General features: G+C 43.3%; 1 protein-coding gene across 12 annotated transcripts; it reads right to left on the bottom strand.

Annotated features, from left to right (window-relative positions):
• Window positions 1-94: 94 nt before the first annotated feature.
• LOC144390799 (serine/threonine-protein phosphatase 6 regulatory subunit 3-like) lies at window positions 95-17,440 on the bottom strand. 12 transcript variants are annotated; one of them, XM_078097244.1, is made up of 26 exons: window positions 17,175-17,440; window positions 14,194-14,362; window positions 13,857-14,088; window positions 12,965-13,151; window positions 12,650-12,787; window positions 11,633-11,698; window positions 11,058-11,170; window positions 10,728-10,841; window positions 10,349-10,475; window positions 9,933-10,085; window positions 8,662-8,811; window positions 8,306-8,370; window positions 7,301-7,416; window positions 7,000-7,085; window positions 6,699-6,785; window positions 6,196-6,293; window positions 4,223-4,277; window positions 3,834-3,964; window positions 3,575-3,690; window positions 3,143-3,365; window positions 2,946-3,043; window positions 2,633-2,840; window positions 2,084-2,101; window positions 811-912; window positions 610-684; window positions 95-510 (listed from the first exon to the last, which is right to left on the bottom strand). In XM_078097244.1, exons 3-26 carry the CDS (start codon window positions 14,081-14,083, stop codon window positions 459-461), a joined length of 2,805 nt encoding a protein of 934 aa, XP_077953370.1. In that variant the 5' UTR covers window positions 14,084-14,088; window positions 14,194-14,362; window positions 17,175-17,440; the 3' UTR covers window positions 95-458. The 12 variants fall into 12 exon arrangements, with proteins under 12 accessions (XP_077953370.1, XP_077953371.1, XP_077953374.1 ...); XM_078097245.1 differs by having other exon boundaries at window positions 610-681; XM_078097248.1 differs by having other exon boundaries at window positions 6,196-6,275; window positions 17,175-17,407.
• Window positions 17,441-18,292: the final 852 nt, after the last annotated feature.

Raw genomic sequence — 18,292 nt, 5'->3', positions numbered from 1 at the left:
AGACTCAGACCGATGGGATCAGAGATCTACCGTTGCATTAGGTAACAGCTGGTTGGGCTTCTGTGGGAATTCATCTTAGTTGTTCCTGTATACATTTCTTTTTATAAAATATTTTATTCATACAATCATTTCTTTAACTAAAAGCAACATTACTATTTCATTTTGAGTGGCAAGATATCAGTTGCACATCATTTCAAGAACAATAGTATATAAACAAATGCAGAAAAAAAAAAATTATTCTGTATCCATTTGAGTATGTCTCTCAGTTTGTCCCGTGTCTGTACACCTGTCTTGTCCGTCAGTGGTGAGCCAATAGGAGTATTGCTGGTCCTGGGGGAGAGGGGAGGGGGGGGGGGGGGTCGGTACAGCTCTGAACAATGGTGTCTCTGCTGGATGGTCAGCGGGAGGTCCCGTGTGTGGCAGAACAGGCTGGACGTCGGCTGGACGTCAGGAGACCCTCACGCCGGCCCGTTGACAGCCGGCTCCGAGGACACGGCGCTCTGGTCCCGTCTGGGAAGACGAGGCGGGCAAAAGACCACGTCCACTTTTTTGAGTAACGGCAGTAAAAAGGAGGAGCTTAGTGTGCCGGTGGCTGCAGTCGAGACTTACTTGGCCTCCTCGTTGGGGGACATGTCCTCCAGAGGACCGTTGGGAAGCTCGACACCAGGCCGACACTTCTCACTGCTTAAAAACAGGCGGATTAACAGATCATTTTTAATTATAATCTCTTCATTAGATTGAAAAAAGTTAATTGTGAGCAGTAAAAAGATGATTTGGTGGGTGTGTGTGTGTGTGTGTGTGTGTCCTCACCCCGTGTTGGGACAGCAGGATGCGGCTGAGCTGTTGACGCCTGCTCTCTCTGCATCCACACACTCAACGTATTTCTCTGCAGAGGCGTTCTTCTCCTCATCGCTGTAAAACACACACACATCAATACCACACAAGGTGATCACAACCAACCGCGACCCCCACAGAGACACAAAGAACACAGTGAGTGACGCATGCTGGGGGGAGGGAGCACGCAGTAAAAAAAAAAAAAAAAAAAAAAAGGGTGAAAGGGTGTCGAAATGGAGCAGCATGTCGGAGAAGCATCAAAATGTACAGCAAATGGAGAAAGTCAACGGTTTGACAGAATGCGCTTTGCAGTTTCAGAGCCAAATAGCAGGCGGTCGCCTGCCGCCCGATTTGGAGGCCGATTAGACCCAAATTGCCAGCCGTCAAGTCTCGCTTTGTGTCAGAGAACCACCAATAATCTTGATGAGGCCTCAAAGCAAAAAACGGCCACACGCACCCGAATAGAACGCAAGGCAGCGGACCAGCTGATGCTGGAAGACCAATTAAAACACATCGCGGCAGCTAGAAAGTTAATAACGGGGCCACTCTGAACCAAAGGAAAACGCTTTAAGATTAAAAAAATAAAATAAAAATTCCCAGTAAGAAGACTGGAAAGGCACGACACAAGTGCTGTCCATGTACTATATTATTGTTATTATTAATATTACATTAGTGATTTTTTACAATCAAGTTATACCTACTCATTTTTTTTCTGATTAAAAAACGATTCTGGATTATTCGAAGAAAACGTGTGTCATTAATTGTAACTGTTGCACCAATGTGACATCATATCCACTCAATTTATCGTCTGGTCAGAACAGGACGAGAATACATTTAATGCTGAGCGCACTGCTGTATAAATGCATTTACAATCAGCAGTGCTTGTGCCGGTCCAGTATTGTGACACTTTTACATTTAATTTGTGCATTTGTAACTTGGATCAACACAAAAAAACCAAAAAAAAAAAAAACCGCAATAAAACTTTTAACGCCGTTTGTTTAGGCCACTTAAGCTGCACTTCCACTGTCATCAAAATGAATAATGTGGCGTTTAATCCGTTCGGCTTGTTGACAGAAGTAAGCCATAAACTAATAAATAAGAACACATGCAGAATGGAGATAATGAAATAAAGAAACAAAAAGGAGCTGAAACCAAAAGAAGATCAAAATTGGGAAAGAAAAGTTGGTGGTTGACGTGACAACAAGACTACATCACGGCTGCAGGCTGATCTCTGATTGGCTGTACATACCGATAAGATTTCAAAACTCTGAAGAAGACCACACCCACAACGCACAGCAAGAGAGAGAGGAGGGGAAGCTCAGTTCAGACGGTTGTTACTCAGACAGACAGACAGACACAGTAGAACGCAGCGTCAACGGGGGACAGGAGGACAGCAGGAAACCTGTGGAATTATGGGAGCGTTGCTGACAGGTGCGCTTGAGTAATTAGTAGAAAGTGGAGCTCAAATGTCATAATGTCACGGCGTCGTACGGAGGAGTTTGACTTTCACTGTCAATACGGTTTAAACCAACTCTCGGTCACGCTGTTTAAGCGTATGATTATGGTTTAAATCCCTTTTCCCCCCCTGAAAGGGTTTTCATTTCTTGGGGAGTTTGTTCCTGTGCCGACGGGAGGGTTTCGGGACCGAGGACGTCGCGTGTGTACGGACTGTAAAGCTCCCGGAGGTAAATTTGTAATTAGCGATTTTGGGCAAAAGAAACACCAACGGTTGCGGCGTCTCCTCGGGGGGAAAACAGACGTGCGTTAGCGAGCCGCGGTGCGCTTGTGTCTGGCGAACCTCTTGAAGACGGCGGTCTCGGTCTTGGCGTCGACAGTGAGGCTGAGCGTCTCCTTCATGGAGCCGTTGATGACCGTCTCCGTGATGCTGCGCTGCTCACAGGGAGCGGCCTCCTCCTCCTCCTCCTCCTCTTCTTTACGTCTCCCACAATCCTTAGCTGAGGCCGAGGGGGGAGAAGCTACACTAGTACCCAGCCAACCATCACGATCTGGGATGGTCGGATTGAAACATTCCAAATTAAAACTCAAATCAGCTATTTATACACATTAGCTAGACTCACCTAAGTGTCACTAGGTCAATATAAACATCTCACCTTCAGGCTGTATGGGTGCGTTGACCCCTAGAGGGTCCATTGTCTCTATGCTGGTTTCCATGGCAACAGGGGAGTTGCACCTCAGAGGGTCTTTGGGGCTGAAAGGAGACATTTCTGCGGTCATAAAAACGTTCAAATTCATTTGTCGCCGCCGCACTCTCGGAAACTGAAAAAAAGAGTCCGTGGGGAGGCTCCACCTGACGGGAGTGAAGTTGGAGAAATCTGCCCAGCCTTCGGAGCTGGCGGTGGCAGGAGGAGTGGTGGAGCTCCACGCGGCCTCCGGGGGCTCCTCCGTAGAAGAGGAGGAGGGTGGGGGGGACAAAGCCGCGGGGGCAGCAGGGTTGCTGGGGCTGGTCGCCGGAGCGGTGGACGTACCGGTGTCCATGGGGATGTCGTCAAAGTTGGCCGTCCACACGGGCCCTAAGAAGAGATTAAGAATTATTAATAAAAACAACAACATGCAGCACCACTCCTACGTGCACAAAACGGTCATTTCAAAAACATCTTACACATCCCAAACATAATTATAAATATTGGCAACTGGGCGGAACAGCTTTAGCATCCTGAGCGCGTCTCGTTTGGCTTCCCGCGTTTTACTGCTTCGCTTGGCGTCGTGTTGCTACACCGACCTGTGTCCACCTCCATTCGGTCATCGGCGCTCGGGTTGGAGGCTTCGAACGTATCCCTCTTCACATCCTCCTCCTCGGAGTCCGTGCTTTCCTCGCTGTCCGTGCTGCCTGAACTCCTGAGATGGACACACACACACACACACACACACACACACACACACACACACACACACATCACGCGTGTTAGTGACGTCTTCATAATACTTGTCGCACTGAGGTGCAATTATCTTACGCAACACAGCAGCGCTGTCCGACTGACCTGGGGCGTCTTTGTGCCTCTGGGGCAAAGGTCACGTCCTTTTCGTCCCAGATGTCCTCCTCGTCTGAACCAGCGTCCTCGAACTGCTGGATTTTCTCCTTACAGCGCGCCTCAAACAAAGCTATATTCGCCTGGGAGCAAAACACACGGGCCGCACACTTTAGACAAACCCGACGTAGACACCAACGCGCACGGCGCCGCCTCGGGCAGCGCCGTGCGCTTTACATGTGGGAAAGTATTTGATCGAATCAGGGTTCTGCTTGAAATCTGATTTGAGCAAAAAGCCAAAACGTGCCACGTTGACAATAATGAAAAGACGTTTTCGTTCGTTGCTTTTAATTTGAACCGTTCTCATGTATGAAGTCAAGATTAATGATCATTGTACTTACACTTTCATTTGTATTCAGTGAAAAATTGATGTCTGATATTCTATCAAAGGGAATACTGCAATGTTAAAGAGAAGAGAGATTAGTTAAATTAGGGTCATTAGGCATCCACAGATATGAGAAACACACAGGCAGACAGGCTTCAGCAGAACATCGGGTCTGATACTGATCTAAAACTCTCCCTCACCCGTCTGCAGTATTAAAGAAATGTGGGTTTTGGTTTATAAACTGGCCAAAGAAAGAAGAGCCCTCATTGAAGGGGAATAGCCGCTTTCACAACGGCTAAATGTGGAAATTCTCCCAAAAAGCGTGATTTAAGTACCAGAACATTTAACATTGGATGTTGTTCATCGACAAGCAGAAGCTGAAAAACAAAGCTCCCAACAATAACGGTCAAACACTGTTAATCTGCAGGTAGCATTGAAGCAGAGACTGTAAACAACCTCCACGGTAAACGACGACTTAACGGATAAAAGATCGGCACAAAAAAAGGAGCAAACTTTTAGATCCCTGATCATGTTATTTTTTGCCGTTGATAAATGTATCTAATGTTCAGCCATTTATAGCGTTTCATCCTAAAAAGGAATAAACGCTTCCACCAAACAAATGAATCTCTCTCTCGCTGTGATTAGTCAGCTGACCGTCAGTGTCCGTTTCAAGTTAACTAAGCAGATTCTGCCAAAGTCACCAGAGATCGGTGACTAGAAAAGCACGAGTGTCAATGTCTTGATTGCGCATTTTACTGAATATTGAAACTTTATTTGATGGTGAAGGTAAACTGCAATTATTCCACGGTCCAGATGTGTGCTGTGGAAGCGATGCAAATCTTTAAGTAAACTAATATCTCATCTAAAAACGATTGTCAGAAGTTCTAAAACTGCTTGAGTGGCTTCAACTTTCCGGTGGGAAACCAGAATGAGAACGTGATGCAGTAAAAAAAACAAGCGCTAAAGACCAAGTCACATTCACACAATCACCTCCAGTCCCACCAACTCAGAAGAGCCTAACCGACCCCACCCACTGGAGCGTCTCCATCCCACCACCCTAAATTGCAGTAAGTCCATTTCATTTTGCTCTCAAACACGACAAATGGGAAGTATTTGACCTGCATGGATTGTTTTTAAGGCTCAGTCGGGTGCGTTGACATTAAAGGCCCAGTCGGATACGTTCTGAGGGGACGGACCGTCACCTTAAAGAATCAGCGGGTACATCAAACCAACGATTCCTCCAAGTAAACACGCCAACCGCTCAACAGATACTACTTCATATGATGGTGATTTAAAGAGTATCATGTAGAACGGACCAGACAGCAAGAAAAGTTCAATCTACCATTGCAACCTGTTATTAGACGGTCACTATGGAGTCAAAAGTTCAGTAAGATAGAACCTCCAGACCCATCTTTGGAAATACACACGTGCATTTTAATCTGGCAGTGTGTGCGCGCGCGAGGGAGAAATATCTGTGGTAAAACAATTACAGGAACGTTAGTATTGATGTACCGCTGGTTTCACTCGGCCAAAAGTCTCATTTTGTCCGATATTGCCCAAAAATTTAAAAAAAAACGCATGTAAAAAGAGAAAAGGGCTCTTCTTCAAACCAAACAAGACCCAAACCAGCTTGCCGTAAGGACGACAGAAAGGGACAGCACACAACCACAACGCCAAAGCTGGACATTCTGGATTCTTCAGTTTGAGCCATTTGCTCAAATGACTTCGGACGCCATATCAAAAGAGAAAATGAGGCCATCCTGAGGTAATCGCATTAGTTTTAATAGTCTAAATGTGACTTAAGATACATCTAAATTATGCTGCACAACATTGAGATTTTAATGTTGGCAAGAACGCTTTGGATAGCAGTGGTATTATTGAATGAGTGTATAGAATAACACCTTTGGCGAGTCGCAAGTGCCCTGTCCCTTCGTTTGTTACACAGCAATATTTAGACAGCAGGTACAGTCAAGCGGGATGAGTACTCACTCCACAACATCGTCCTGTTCAGCAAACTCTTCGTCATTGAAGCCGAACTGCTCAATAAAATTGGACGTCATTTGTTGCATCTGATAATCAGAAAAGGCCTGGCAAAACCCAGGACCAACGATAATGATATAGTCTTGGCTCTACACAAAAGGCGGTCATTACATTTATGTGGTTGTAAACACAAAAAGGAAAATGTTTAACATGTAGGCTAGACAGGTTAATAGCTAAGAAATAAAGAACATGCATTTGCACTCAAATGCCAAACTGCTTTTACATTAGATTTCTAAAAATATCAGACAATTCTTTTTTTATTTAAAGTCAATGTGAATGTTGTTTTTTTTTAACAACATTAGTAGTTAAGTAATCAAAAACATTTTCAAAAGAGATCTAGAGAAGGTTAGAGCTTCAGATGAAAACAGTCAGAAAGACCACAGAAGACACTTGTGGACGAGCTGGGCCCATGTGCGCGTGGATATGGCTGCATTCGAGTGTGTAGGTCTTACTTGTTGTAGAGAGGAGTCCTGGTGAAAGCCGCTGTCTTTAAAGTCCACCTCATCGTCACTGGACGAATGGATGTGGTGGGTATTCACCTACAGAGAGCAATAAGTGAGAATCCCGACAGTTTAGGAGATTGACGTGTACACAGAACACCGGCTGTGGCTTTAAAAGGTTCCTTTCGAATCCAAAACGCTGGGACAAATGAAAAGAAAAAGGGCGCACTGTCTAAGGGCGCAGCACAAACCAACATGTGTAGGGAAATAATAAAGCCTGCCGACAGGGTTAAAAGTCCATGTGGCTACTCACCAGGTCAACAGTGTTTCTCTTGTTTGTGTCGGACAGCTGGCCAGAAATAAAGGCCTCCCATTTCTCCCGGTCCTCCGCTGGGAGCTCTGTGTCACACAAACACACACCAACTGCAGCACTATACACACACACTTAATGAACGGTGCCCTTGTGTTCATTTCAGAAGCCACAAGTTACGTTGTGGAGTCATGCTACGGGAAGATCGCTGGCAACATCAGTTTATAGTCAGCGGCCTCAAACTGAAAGACAGAGGTGAAGACAGACGAGGAACGCAAGTTGCCGCAGACAGAAGAGTCCTTACCGGCGATAAGGTGTTGGATCTGTGGTCCATTGGGGCCTTTGTCGCAGTTGTGAACTATGGAGTTGGCTATTCTGGTGAGGTGACCCATGTAGCCTCGTCGGCGACCGCCTTCCGCCCTAAAACCAACGCATCAATGCAATCATCTGGACGTTCCATTATGAGCAGGAAAGCCACGCATCACAATCCTAACCATCGCGAACCTTCGACCACGCCAACGGCCTAAAACTGACGATTATTTTGATAATCAATTAATCAGTCGATTATTTCTTCAATGAATCGGATTAAACAGCATTAAAAAGCTTTAATTTTCAACCCTTTATTCTAAAACGGAACTGCAAATTCACATTGCAAAAAATACAGGTTGCTCCTTGAACATAATTTTTAAAAATTAAAAAATACAAAATCGGAAGATTTAACAGGATTTGTTTTAACGTCAGAACTAGTTCTCTATACTACACTCAAACACACCCACATGTTCACTTGAAGCTTATTCATTCAATTATTACCATCATTGTAGTGCAAGTTAAGTAAATGCATACAGCTAAAAAACAACCAAGTGCTATGAGATGAATTTCAAATTTGTAAATAAATGCATTAGAGGCTTCTTAGTTGATTTAATGGATCACTGTGTGTCTCCCTTTACAGGCATAACATCAATTACCGTATAACTCACAGTATATGCGCAAGCGCACTGGACTACCGTATATGACAGCATTAAAAAGTACAACACACACAAATATATTTGTCAACAATAACCGTTATGGGACAAAGCACAAAATATATACAAGACAACAGATTGGTCCAAAAGAGGCGAGTAAATAAAAACGTGTCATAGTCCTGCTAACTGCTTTGCTGCCGTGTATTAGCGAGCTAACGCTAGCTTGATGACGAGTAAACGGAAGGCTCGTTACGTTCCTCGCGTCCAAACGGGACAACCGGCCATAAATCTACCACGATAACATAATGATGCATAATTACACATTTGCAGCGGAGCAAAATACTCACTGATCCTTCTCATTGGAGCTCCAGGCCTCGATGATTCTCTGAATGAACTGTCCCTTTTGAAACAGCTGGTGGAATAAAACAAAAAAAATGAGGATATTAAAACAGCCATTTAAGCGTACCCACTTGCATAACATGCTCCTGCACACACAGAAATGCCTGGTGTACAGCCTTCCCTATCTAACGTATTCTCAGACTTGTGTCCTTCTACACAGTACAACGTACATTCTCGCCAACACAAATGAACGGATCACGGCAGGGATTACCCAGATTACTTGTGCCATTAAACACTGCATTTGTCCAATTTGACAATCCGTTGTTGGGTTTACGCTGAATGCATTTTATTACCCATATCTTACATGTTTGATGAGGATGCTCTCCCGGGGGTTTTCCTGCTCTGTGTCCAGCTGGATGTCAGTGGGGGCCGGGGGCATAGCCAGAATCATGGCTGTGCAGATCTCAACTTGAATGTGGAGGAAGTTGTTCCAGATGTATTTGAAATACATATCCTGGGCAGAAAACAAAACAAAATTGGGTCATTAAGAAATTGTTTAGATCGTCCAGATACTAGACTTTTACAGATGTTATTTAGTTATTCTAGATGATCTCAGTATGTACTATGTACGGTGACAGTGACCAACAGACTACCTACCAAACCCAATCTCTAGTTTAACAAATTCATCAAAATATACCAACTCCCAATGTAACTAAAAATTCAAACTGAAATGTCAAGGGAAACTTGCATATGCAAAACTACAGCAGGTAAAAGGCTAAACAGGAACTTCACGTGTACGATTATTTGTAGGTTTTATTATTATTATTATTTTTTTTTTACAGTTGCACACTACCAGATCGTCACAATTAAGGCAGTGAATTCAATAACAAAGAGTGCAATAAAGTTTTCTTCTATAGGAACAAGTCAAGAACCAGTGTGATCAGAGCACGCTAACCGCTGCACCCAGTCATGCGCCTGCACGCGTTGACTGACAGGAGGGCGGGGGCGAGCTCACAGGGGGGGGAGACATGGCCTCACGTGCACAAGCTTGTCAGGGAAAAAAAAAAAGATGGCAGACGCGAAATGTGGAAGTGCTTTGGCAACATTACATAGCGTGTATAATCAATGCTCTGATGGCACCATGTTGTTTTCAGCAAGATTAATATCTTGCTGTAGGCCAATAATCATTTAATGCCATTTGTTTTCAAAAAGCTGAGCAGGAAATATATTTTTTTTAAACTATTTTTTCACACTTTATTTGGGTATTGTGACTATCAATTTAAAGTGTCAGTAGACAGATATACAAGCCCCGATTTAGGAAAGGGTCTGTGGCAGAGTGCGACCAGGCTAAAGCTATTACAGCATCAATGGATGCTGTAGTATACTGTATTGAGTAAAGGAATAGGGTATCAAGTCACCATAATTCATGTTGCACCCCTAGTTTTTAAAGTCTCATATGAGGAAAAACATACCAGAAAAAATACCATTGAGTATCTGTCATTTATAACACATGATCTCAGATCAAACCGTTGTCACAGTTCAGCCTCAGTTCTTAAGATTTAGATTTAAAATGCCACTTGCAGTGGTTTGTAATACAGAAGAAACACCAGGGAAACTAAAACAGACATTACTCACTAGTATGACTCCCAGTGTGTTGAGGTTAATGAGTTCCGTGTTGATGCTGTGCGTGTTGCTCTGCAACAGACTGGCCACCAGTCTAACCACATTGAGCCTGGTGTTGCCAACAGGGGGGTCCAGCACCCCCCACGTTGTCTTCATCACGTTGGCCTGTTGGCAGAGAAGACACTGCTCAATAAAGCCACAAGTGACTGGCAGACACGCAAACTGATTCCTGAATAATTATAGTATGTGGTAGAGGACATTCTGACAGTAGTCTTCAGCTGCTTTCTAAGAATATACTAATTCAAAATAAACTGAAAACATATCAAAATGAGTTAATAATGATCCCTTGCAAACTGCAAAATTGTAACTTCAGTCAACAAGACATTGAGTTCATCTGAACTGCTTGTATCCGGGTTTTTTTTTTTTACCTTTGGGGGTTCGAGTAGCAGCTGGTGAAAGTCTTTGAGTCGGGGTCTCACAGCCTCTAGGATGCTGTGGTTAACGGAGAATGAAGGGTGGGACATCCCAGGGGGGCACTCCATATGACCCTCGAACCTGCAACGTAGAGAGTCAGTTGGGTGAAGCGCCGCACTACTCAACTATGGACACTGGTAGACAAATACACGTTGAGCGTTCTCTCCAAGTGAAGCAGATCCTCTGAATTTACCACCCGTTTAATAAGGTGACTTTCATGTTTCGGTCAGATTAGCACTCATTCAAAACTTTAACTAGACCCTTTGAAAAGTTACTATAAAATCTGTCATCAAATGTACACACGCACGCACACACAAAGGCCACAGGACGTACGCTGGTCTCCTGGTCTCAAATAATGTGAGGAGGATCTGGATGACACTGACGATTGCAGATTCCTTCTTCTCCTTGTCAAAGATATTAGAAAGCAACTGCTCCACAGTCTCCTGCCTGTGGGGGAGGACAGACAAGAGCAGCAGCCTTCAAAGACCTGCAGTTTCCAGTGAAGAGTGGTTTTCTTTAGTAGCCTACTAGGCAAGAAGGACAGTAGCCAGATGACAAAACAAATCAAATTGATGTACATGGAAAATGACTACAGTAATAAGAACCAAATATTGAACTAACTTGCAGTTCTGCATGTCTAAGTTCTTGGAAATGCATGCCTACTTTTCAAGTGTGGACAGAAGTGGGTCCGGATCAGAGGAGCCTTGGACCTGGAACATCTGGTCCCGGCTCAGCCGGATGATCTCACACAGGGACTGGGAGGCATTGGAGTGTCTCTGAGTTAAGAAAGTTGGATTAAATAAATTGTCAGCAACCAGCTGATGCTAAAAGTGAGACATTTTCTTTTCAAATTGGCACCAAATATTTAATGAAACTTTTTTTTTTTCCCCTGGCAAGGCTATATTGTAAACAACAAATCAGTAGTGAAATCTGCAGGGGGAGAGCTAGCTAACATTAGCGGATTTCAACCTGTGGGCAGAAAAGTCCTGATTAGGTAAATAATAGTAACACTGGTATTGGGAGAGAAATTCTAATGTTACACTGATGTGTTCAGAAGTAGTCATGTGATATTTACATTTGCTGAGGAGGATCATCAGGGACTAAAAGTACATAATTACAAAAACAGCAATGAAACAGTATTAAAAAGTGTATATGGAGTAAGTAACAGTAAAATGTATCCTAAATGCAAACTGAACAAACTGGTGACCAATGCAGGAAAGCGCTAGTGTGAAACTCACGTCTTCATCTTGAGACGGTTGTACCATGTCCACGAGTCTCTGAATCACCTTCTCCTCATTCAGCCACTGAAAGAGGACAAAGACGATCACGACGGCACACAACCGAAGCAAGAACACCTTCAATGTCAAGCAGAAGGAATATGTTCCTCCAGCAAGTCAGTATGCTGCTCCAAATCTTTTTTTTTAACATTTACAATTATCCCCTGATCTCTGCGCGGGGGGGGGGGGGGGGGGGGGGGGGGGAGGGCACAAACAGACACATGCACAATACTAAAGATAGTTGCCTCAGAAAAACATTCTGCACATTTTCTGCATAGTCTGAAAATCAGAAGCAGAGACCAGACGTCAACTAGGGCTGTCAGCAAATATTCTATATTCGAATATATATATAGAACTATATATAAAAACACATAACATAACAGCAGCAGCAGCGGCGCAACCCGTCTGCTTTGCGGGGGCGCGCGCCTGTACTGACTGTATAGTGCATGAATAAAACAGACTAGATCGGCTACAACAGCTTCATGCACTGGTTTGATTATTTGCCGCTTCCTGCCAAGGAAAAACTTTGTGGCGGTACGCGCGTGAGAGAGCGAGAAAGAGTGCGATCTGCGGTCTCGGCGATTGGCCAGTTCTTTTACTTATTTTTGTGTAGGGAATATGTTAAATATGTTTAAACTTAAATAAATGACCTATACAAGTGGTTATGTCTTGCTGTATTAATTTGTCCTGTTATTGACGTGCCTAATGCGCAACCAGATATTCGAATATATTTGTGTTTTATTAAAGCGGATATTCGAACGACAGCCTTATTGTCAAAACATTTGGACCTGTCCAAACACTAATGTCGATGCATCCGGGTGCTGCAGCATGCGTTCTCTTTTGTATGAATACTAAACTCTGCCAGATCACAAACAGGGAAATCTCATTTGCTGCCGTAATTTTGTAGGATGGTCCAATTGAAATTAACAGATATGGGATGTGCTAGAAAGTGTTACTGTAGTAGTGCACGCGACCCACATTGAGAACGTCCTGTCGTAGCTGTTGTGGCTCGATGCAGGTGAGCATTCTCAGCAGCAGGTCCATAATGGCAGACGTCCCGATGTGTTTGATCATCAGGTCCACAAAGTCATCCCGCTTTCGCAGAAACTCCACTATCTACAAACACAGGCAAACAAGCCATACACATTAAAATCTGTACACAGGATAAACCAAAAGGGCATGTGACCCGATTACCCACAAATGTTGCGGTTTGGCATTGATTATGAAAAAAGTATTTCAGTGGACTCCCTGGATGCCGTTAACAGATACAACAATCTCTTGACACCCACTTACCTGGTCTGGCTTGCGTCCGATAAGAATGGATAGGACCTTGGAGAAGAAGCTGGCCAGGAGCGGGTTGAGAGGCGGCTCGTTCTGCAGGAAGCCATACAGTTTTATGAGCAGGTTTTCATCTTCTCCCAGCCGGTCGTTGATCTGGCCCACATCGGATGTAAGCAGCTCACATGATATGTTGGGATACCTGCGGGAGAGCAAAAGCGTCAAAGTTTACAAAACTGTAGATGAACTTTTACACCTGCCACCACCAAATATGTGCTGTTAGATGACAGGAATCATAAGCAGGGGATGAAAGAATAACTGGATCTGAACCCTAATGTTCAATTTCAAGTCAATCGGATTCAATTTGGATGCCAAACAAACAACTTTTGTTCTAAAGGCTACCAGAAGTTTGAGTTAGTGTAAATGACCTGAAGACCAAAAAAAATACAAATTTTATCCACAGTTCCAAATAGTCCGCTTACTAGACTTGCTGACCAAGCTTTCCTGCTGATTTCAACAAACATCTATTGTCCCGAGCCGGAGTCTTAAGCACGGATTTCCGGCTTAATTCAATTTATTTTGTAGAGCCCATATTACAAATTGGTCTCAGAGGGCTTCATGATCTGTACACACGTGACATCTTCCATCCTGGAACCCTCATACTGACAGAAAAAACTAGGGTACACACACACACACGTCTTTAAACTATGATATTGTATTTACTTGTTCATGGGACAACTCCTGGCACTAAATGCTCAAAACGATCCAGAGTGTAAAGGAGCCGTTGCAGTGCAGACGAGAAAAAAAATGGTTGAAATGCAGTATGACAAGTTCTTGAAAGGAGACAAAACAGGGCTTTCATTTGAATGGCTAAACCCTTCTTATCCTTTGCTCAATTTCAACTCACTTGTATTTAACTTTCTCCTCAACTTCAGTGCTGGGTTCCTGTGTGATGTAGGTGACCAGGTCCTCCATGCACTGGGGTCTCAACAGGAAGTCAACCAGTTTGTGGTTCTGGGCCTTGCACTCCTGCAGCACATCGTCCTCATCCATCACCTCCGTCAGAGTCACATCTTCCTTATCCAACAGCGTGTCGATGTGGGACGTGGTGTGGAGGTCAAATTTCCAAAACATGTTGGCTTTAAAGGAAAGTGAAAACATGAGCAACGGTGTTAGTAAAAAAAAAAGAAAAAAGAAAAGCGTCCTTCCATGAGAGGTTATCGGAGTATAACAGTTGTGCCTACCTGTGAGTATTAGAGTCCAAACAGCGGAGCTCAGGTTAAAAATAGCTGTGTTCTAGTCTTTGGGAGTTGTGGCCCATTCCAGGTTAGCCAGATGGACAGACGGGGGGGGCGACGGAGGTGATGGACAGACTGACCAAACACACATATAGTGGATTAACAGCACACACACCTGTGAAGAGGAAAAGGACGTCATTATATTGTTAGAGGAATATCTCACCGTTTTGGGATATTATTAGCAAAAAGGAACAAATCGTTCACATGGACGTCTAAGTAGAAACAATGCAGAGTGCGACCATAACAGATAAATGGTCTAAGTCTCAAAGAACTAGCAGGATGGAAAAGCATGTTCAGATTTTCATCTTTCCAAAGTTCCTTGAACACGTCACGTATGACAAATCCAATACCAAAAAACGGTTTCTTCTCCATGTCGCATTTAAAATAAAAAAATTAAACAAAAAGTTAGCTTTAACCAGATCTTGTAAAAACAGTCTACATGCTGCTTAATAGGAGAGGCTGTCAGAATGTGTAAATAGGTAAAAATAGAAATATTACACAGACTTACACTCCTGGACACAAAATGTTGGATGTGTAGATTTCATTGTTTGCTGATTTTTGTAGAGGAAATTGAGAAAATCAACTTACATTTTGCACGTGTATGCCATGAAAAGAGTATTATATCACACATATATTTCAATAGAGGTCATGCACGCTGCAGTAAAAATCAAAGCCACACAGATGAAGATATGATGGGAGCACAAAGCGGCGTGGAGTTCAGACGGTTAAACACACTTCACAAACGGCAGGTTTCCACCCGCCCATCATGATCTAAAGTAGTGGTGTCAAACTCAATCAGAGAGGGACAAAATTCAAAACTGGTATTGCGTTGAGGGCCAAATAAGGGTAACATTACTTGAAACTGGATAGAAAGCGCTTTGGGTAAAGTGCTGAGAGAAAACATATTTAAGTATGCTACATTTTTCATGCATATGTAGCCGTGTCAGATGTTTGGCATCTTTTCTTGACTGACAGTTCATTAAATGCTTGAGGTTAGATTCCGTGCTGGAGGACTATCAGCTCCATATTTCAGGTCCTGTTTCCACATCAAATACAAACGGATTGCTACGGAGGTGCTCCACGTTCAGACCATATCGGAAAGACAGAAATTGGCCGTTACTTGCGCGGTTAGTGCGGATACAGCACCTGTATTTCTTATTGTGCTTGTATGTTAAATTTGGAGAGCTTTACCACGCAACGTTTCTAGTTTATGATGCAGCGATACATGTCAGCTCAGCTGTTCATTAATCAGCCTTTTCTACAGGTCAAAATAGACGTAAGCTGCAAACTTACAAAGGGTGAAAAAGGTGAGGCGGGATAAGCGCGTACAGTAAGAACAGCGGAAATGAAGACACTGTAGAGATTGGCCAAAGCTCGTCACGCAACATTAACATTTGTTAATGATTAAGATCACGACGTCACCTTGTCTCAGTCAAATCTCAGAAATGCTGACCAGCCAGAAACACATTTACTGTACACAACGTATACTACATCCACTCTACACCTCATCATTCACTTCTGCCACACAGCCCAAATGAATCAAGAAAAAAATATATATTCTACATCAAAAACTTTTCAGAAGAGAATTACATTACTCTTCAGCTGCAGGGAAGATGTATTATAACCAGGTTATTACCGTGCATCCAAACCGGTTTCTAAGTTCTGATTTAAAAGCGAACCATTCTTAAACATCTGATGCTAGCCACTGTGAACTCAAAACTAATAACGTAATTGTCATGATCATAATATTTACGTTTGAGTGGTTTCATAATCTTTCTTTCCATGTGAAGAACCTTAGCAACAGCGGTGCACGGCAGGCACAATAAATACATTCATAAATCGTATAAAGTCTCAAGATCGAGGACTAAATTGTGTCCCTCTACCATTATCGCCTGAATCAAATGACAGCGAGATAAACCAACGGCTACAAACAATACAATCACCATGGTAACCGCACGGAAGGTCTATGAGAACCACAGTAACCGTGTCTCATGAGATGCCGCAGTCAGGAGACCACAAAAAGATCGATCTCGGTACTAATCGACAGACGTTTGACAGTTTTCAATGAAAGCACCGCGCGCATGCCCAAACATCGATTTCCTTACTTAAAAATCAACAGAGTTCCAAAAGCTTATACACCAAGACCTGTGGGGGTTTAGTGATGTTTAACACCGTATTCCGAACCAGTTGGTGGACGCCGGTAAACGCAAATGACGGTATTAGTCAGTCGGTACGGTCTTGCCATCTAACAAACGCACGCAAAGTCGGCATTCCTTAAAAAAAAAAAAAAAAAAAAAGAGTTGACGTAGCTTGTCTCATCGAATAACGTCAGAAACGTCTTTTAACTTTGATTGCGTGGTTTAAAACGCAAGGCAAAATGTGGATTCGAGTCTGGCGTATAAAACGATACCACTGAATAGCGTCTTTTTCGTTTTATTGTCGGAGAACCAACGTTACGTTTGCAGTAACGTCAGTGCATTTACATACCAGGGCCCCAAAACAGACTACTGCTAACGCAAAAGAAACGCACCGGCTCAGGCCAACGGGCTAACGTCACTAGCCTCCATTAGCTATTGTTAGCTAACCTGGACACCCAACGTAAACCGGGTTTAAACTATTCGCTATCGTCAAACGTTACGTCGGACTGACCTGATCATTAAGCTATGACACGATCACTAATTGGATGATAGGTGGGCCAAATAAATAACGTTATTAGCAGCACACTAGCTACTGATACGGAAAGTTAAAAGTGTAGCGTTACCCCTGTCCTAGCTTGAGGTACAGCCAAAGCGACTGACAGCGTAGCGTTAAGATGGCCAAGTATGCTCCTTTGCTAAGCAGCTAGCGTTAGCCGGCTATCCACAGACCGCTGGCGGTTACCGTCTCTTCAGCACCAACCAACTGCACGGGCCGGCAAGTGTACCTACCGATAGACCACGGCGAACAACGAGTCTCCAGCGTGTAGCTTATCTTGCCATTAGCCCCGGGTCTTAACAAAACAAACACCGGGAAAACACGAAATTCCGAAGGAAAATAACGCGTTTTAAACTGATTCTGACAGGCGCGAAAAGGTAGATCATCGGAGGGCACTTTTCAAGATGGCGGTTCCGTCAACTTCAGCGGCCCCTTCCCCCACTAGCGCTACCGTGTCTGTCACTCAACTGGTCACTGCAAAGCTATTGGCTGTAATCCCGTCACTCAAAGTACGCCTTGCGGTTTTATTGGCTACAGAGCCTGCCACTTCACCACGTCATTCAATTGAATCATATGTGTGTTGCGGCCCGGAAAAGCGGAGTTTATACTGATTTTATTTACTGTATATATGGTTGTAAAAAAACACCTGGTCAAAGTAAAAGTAAAAAATAAATCTCATTGAGTTATATAGTCGCTTATGGATCAAATTGGGTTAATACACAATATCATGATTAACTCCGCTCGCACGTTTGCTTGGTATTCAAAATCGAACATACTCTCAGATTACCAGTACGCTGTTGGCTTCACGAGAAACGCCCAATTGACAGAGGTTTACGTATCTGTTGTTATCTGAGATGTTTTTCACCTTTGGCCTCGCATACTTGTGGGCGGAGTCTATCGGAAGACCATATTAATGTAACCAGGTAAACACGTTATTCAGCTCTCGCCCTGACGCATGAATACATGAGTAGCACATGTATTGTGATACGAAATACCCCTCAAACAAATGTATTAAAATAAATTACAAAATACACGTGACAGAAAATGTAACAAAACACAATGTATGTGTTTTGTATTTATAATATAATATATTTTTTTCTGAATTCTACATTTTCTCACAATTTGGTATTGCAGAGCATTCAGGTTTGGGCTATATAATAAACACAAAGCTCTGGAGAGCCACACAAAAAAGGGAAGAACAGTTACAGAATCCCAGTGTAACTTAGCAACGCTATTAAAAAACAACAACTTGATTGATGATATATATATTGATGGGACTTAAAATCCCTTAACATCCCATAACCATTGTAAGAAAATATTCATAACATACGAATAGCATCATATATAATGC

Source organism: Gasterosteus aculeatus, chromosome Y, assembly GCF_964276395.1.
Source record: "Gasterosteus aculeatus chromosome Y, fGasAcu3.hap1.1, whole genome shotgun sequence".
NCBI lineage: Eukaryota > Metazoa > Chordata > Actinopteri > Perciformes > Gasterosteidae > Gasterosteus > Gasterosteus aculeatus.
The sequence above is the reverse complement of the archived record's forward strand: the minus strand, read 5'-3'. Positions and strand labels throughout refer to the sequence as shown.

What these genes read in the sequence shown, in the direction of transcription:
- LOC144390799 (XM_078097244.1), bottom strand. Translation starts at nt 14,083, where the DNA reads ATGTTTTGGAAATTTGACCTCCACACCACGTCCCACATCGACACGCTG. An exon ending in TTTGAGACCAGGAGACCAGC is followed by an intron (nt 10,476 to 10,727) that starts GTACGTCCTGTG and finishes TCTACGTTGCAG; the next exon opens with GTTCGAGGGTCATATGGAGT. An exon ending in CACTGAATACAAATGAAAGT is followed by an intron (nt 3,965 to 4,222) that starts GTAAGTACAATG and finishes TTTTGCTCCCAG; the next exon opens with GCGAATATAGCTTTGTTTGA.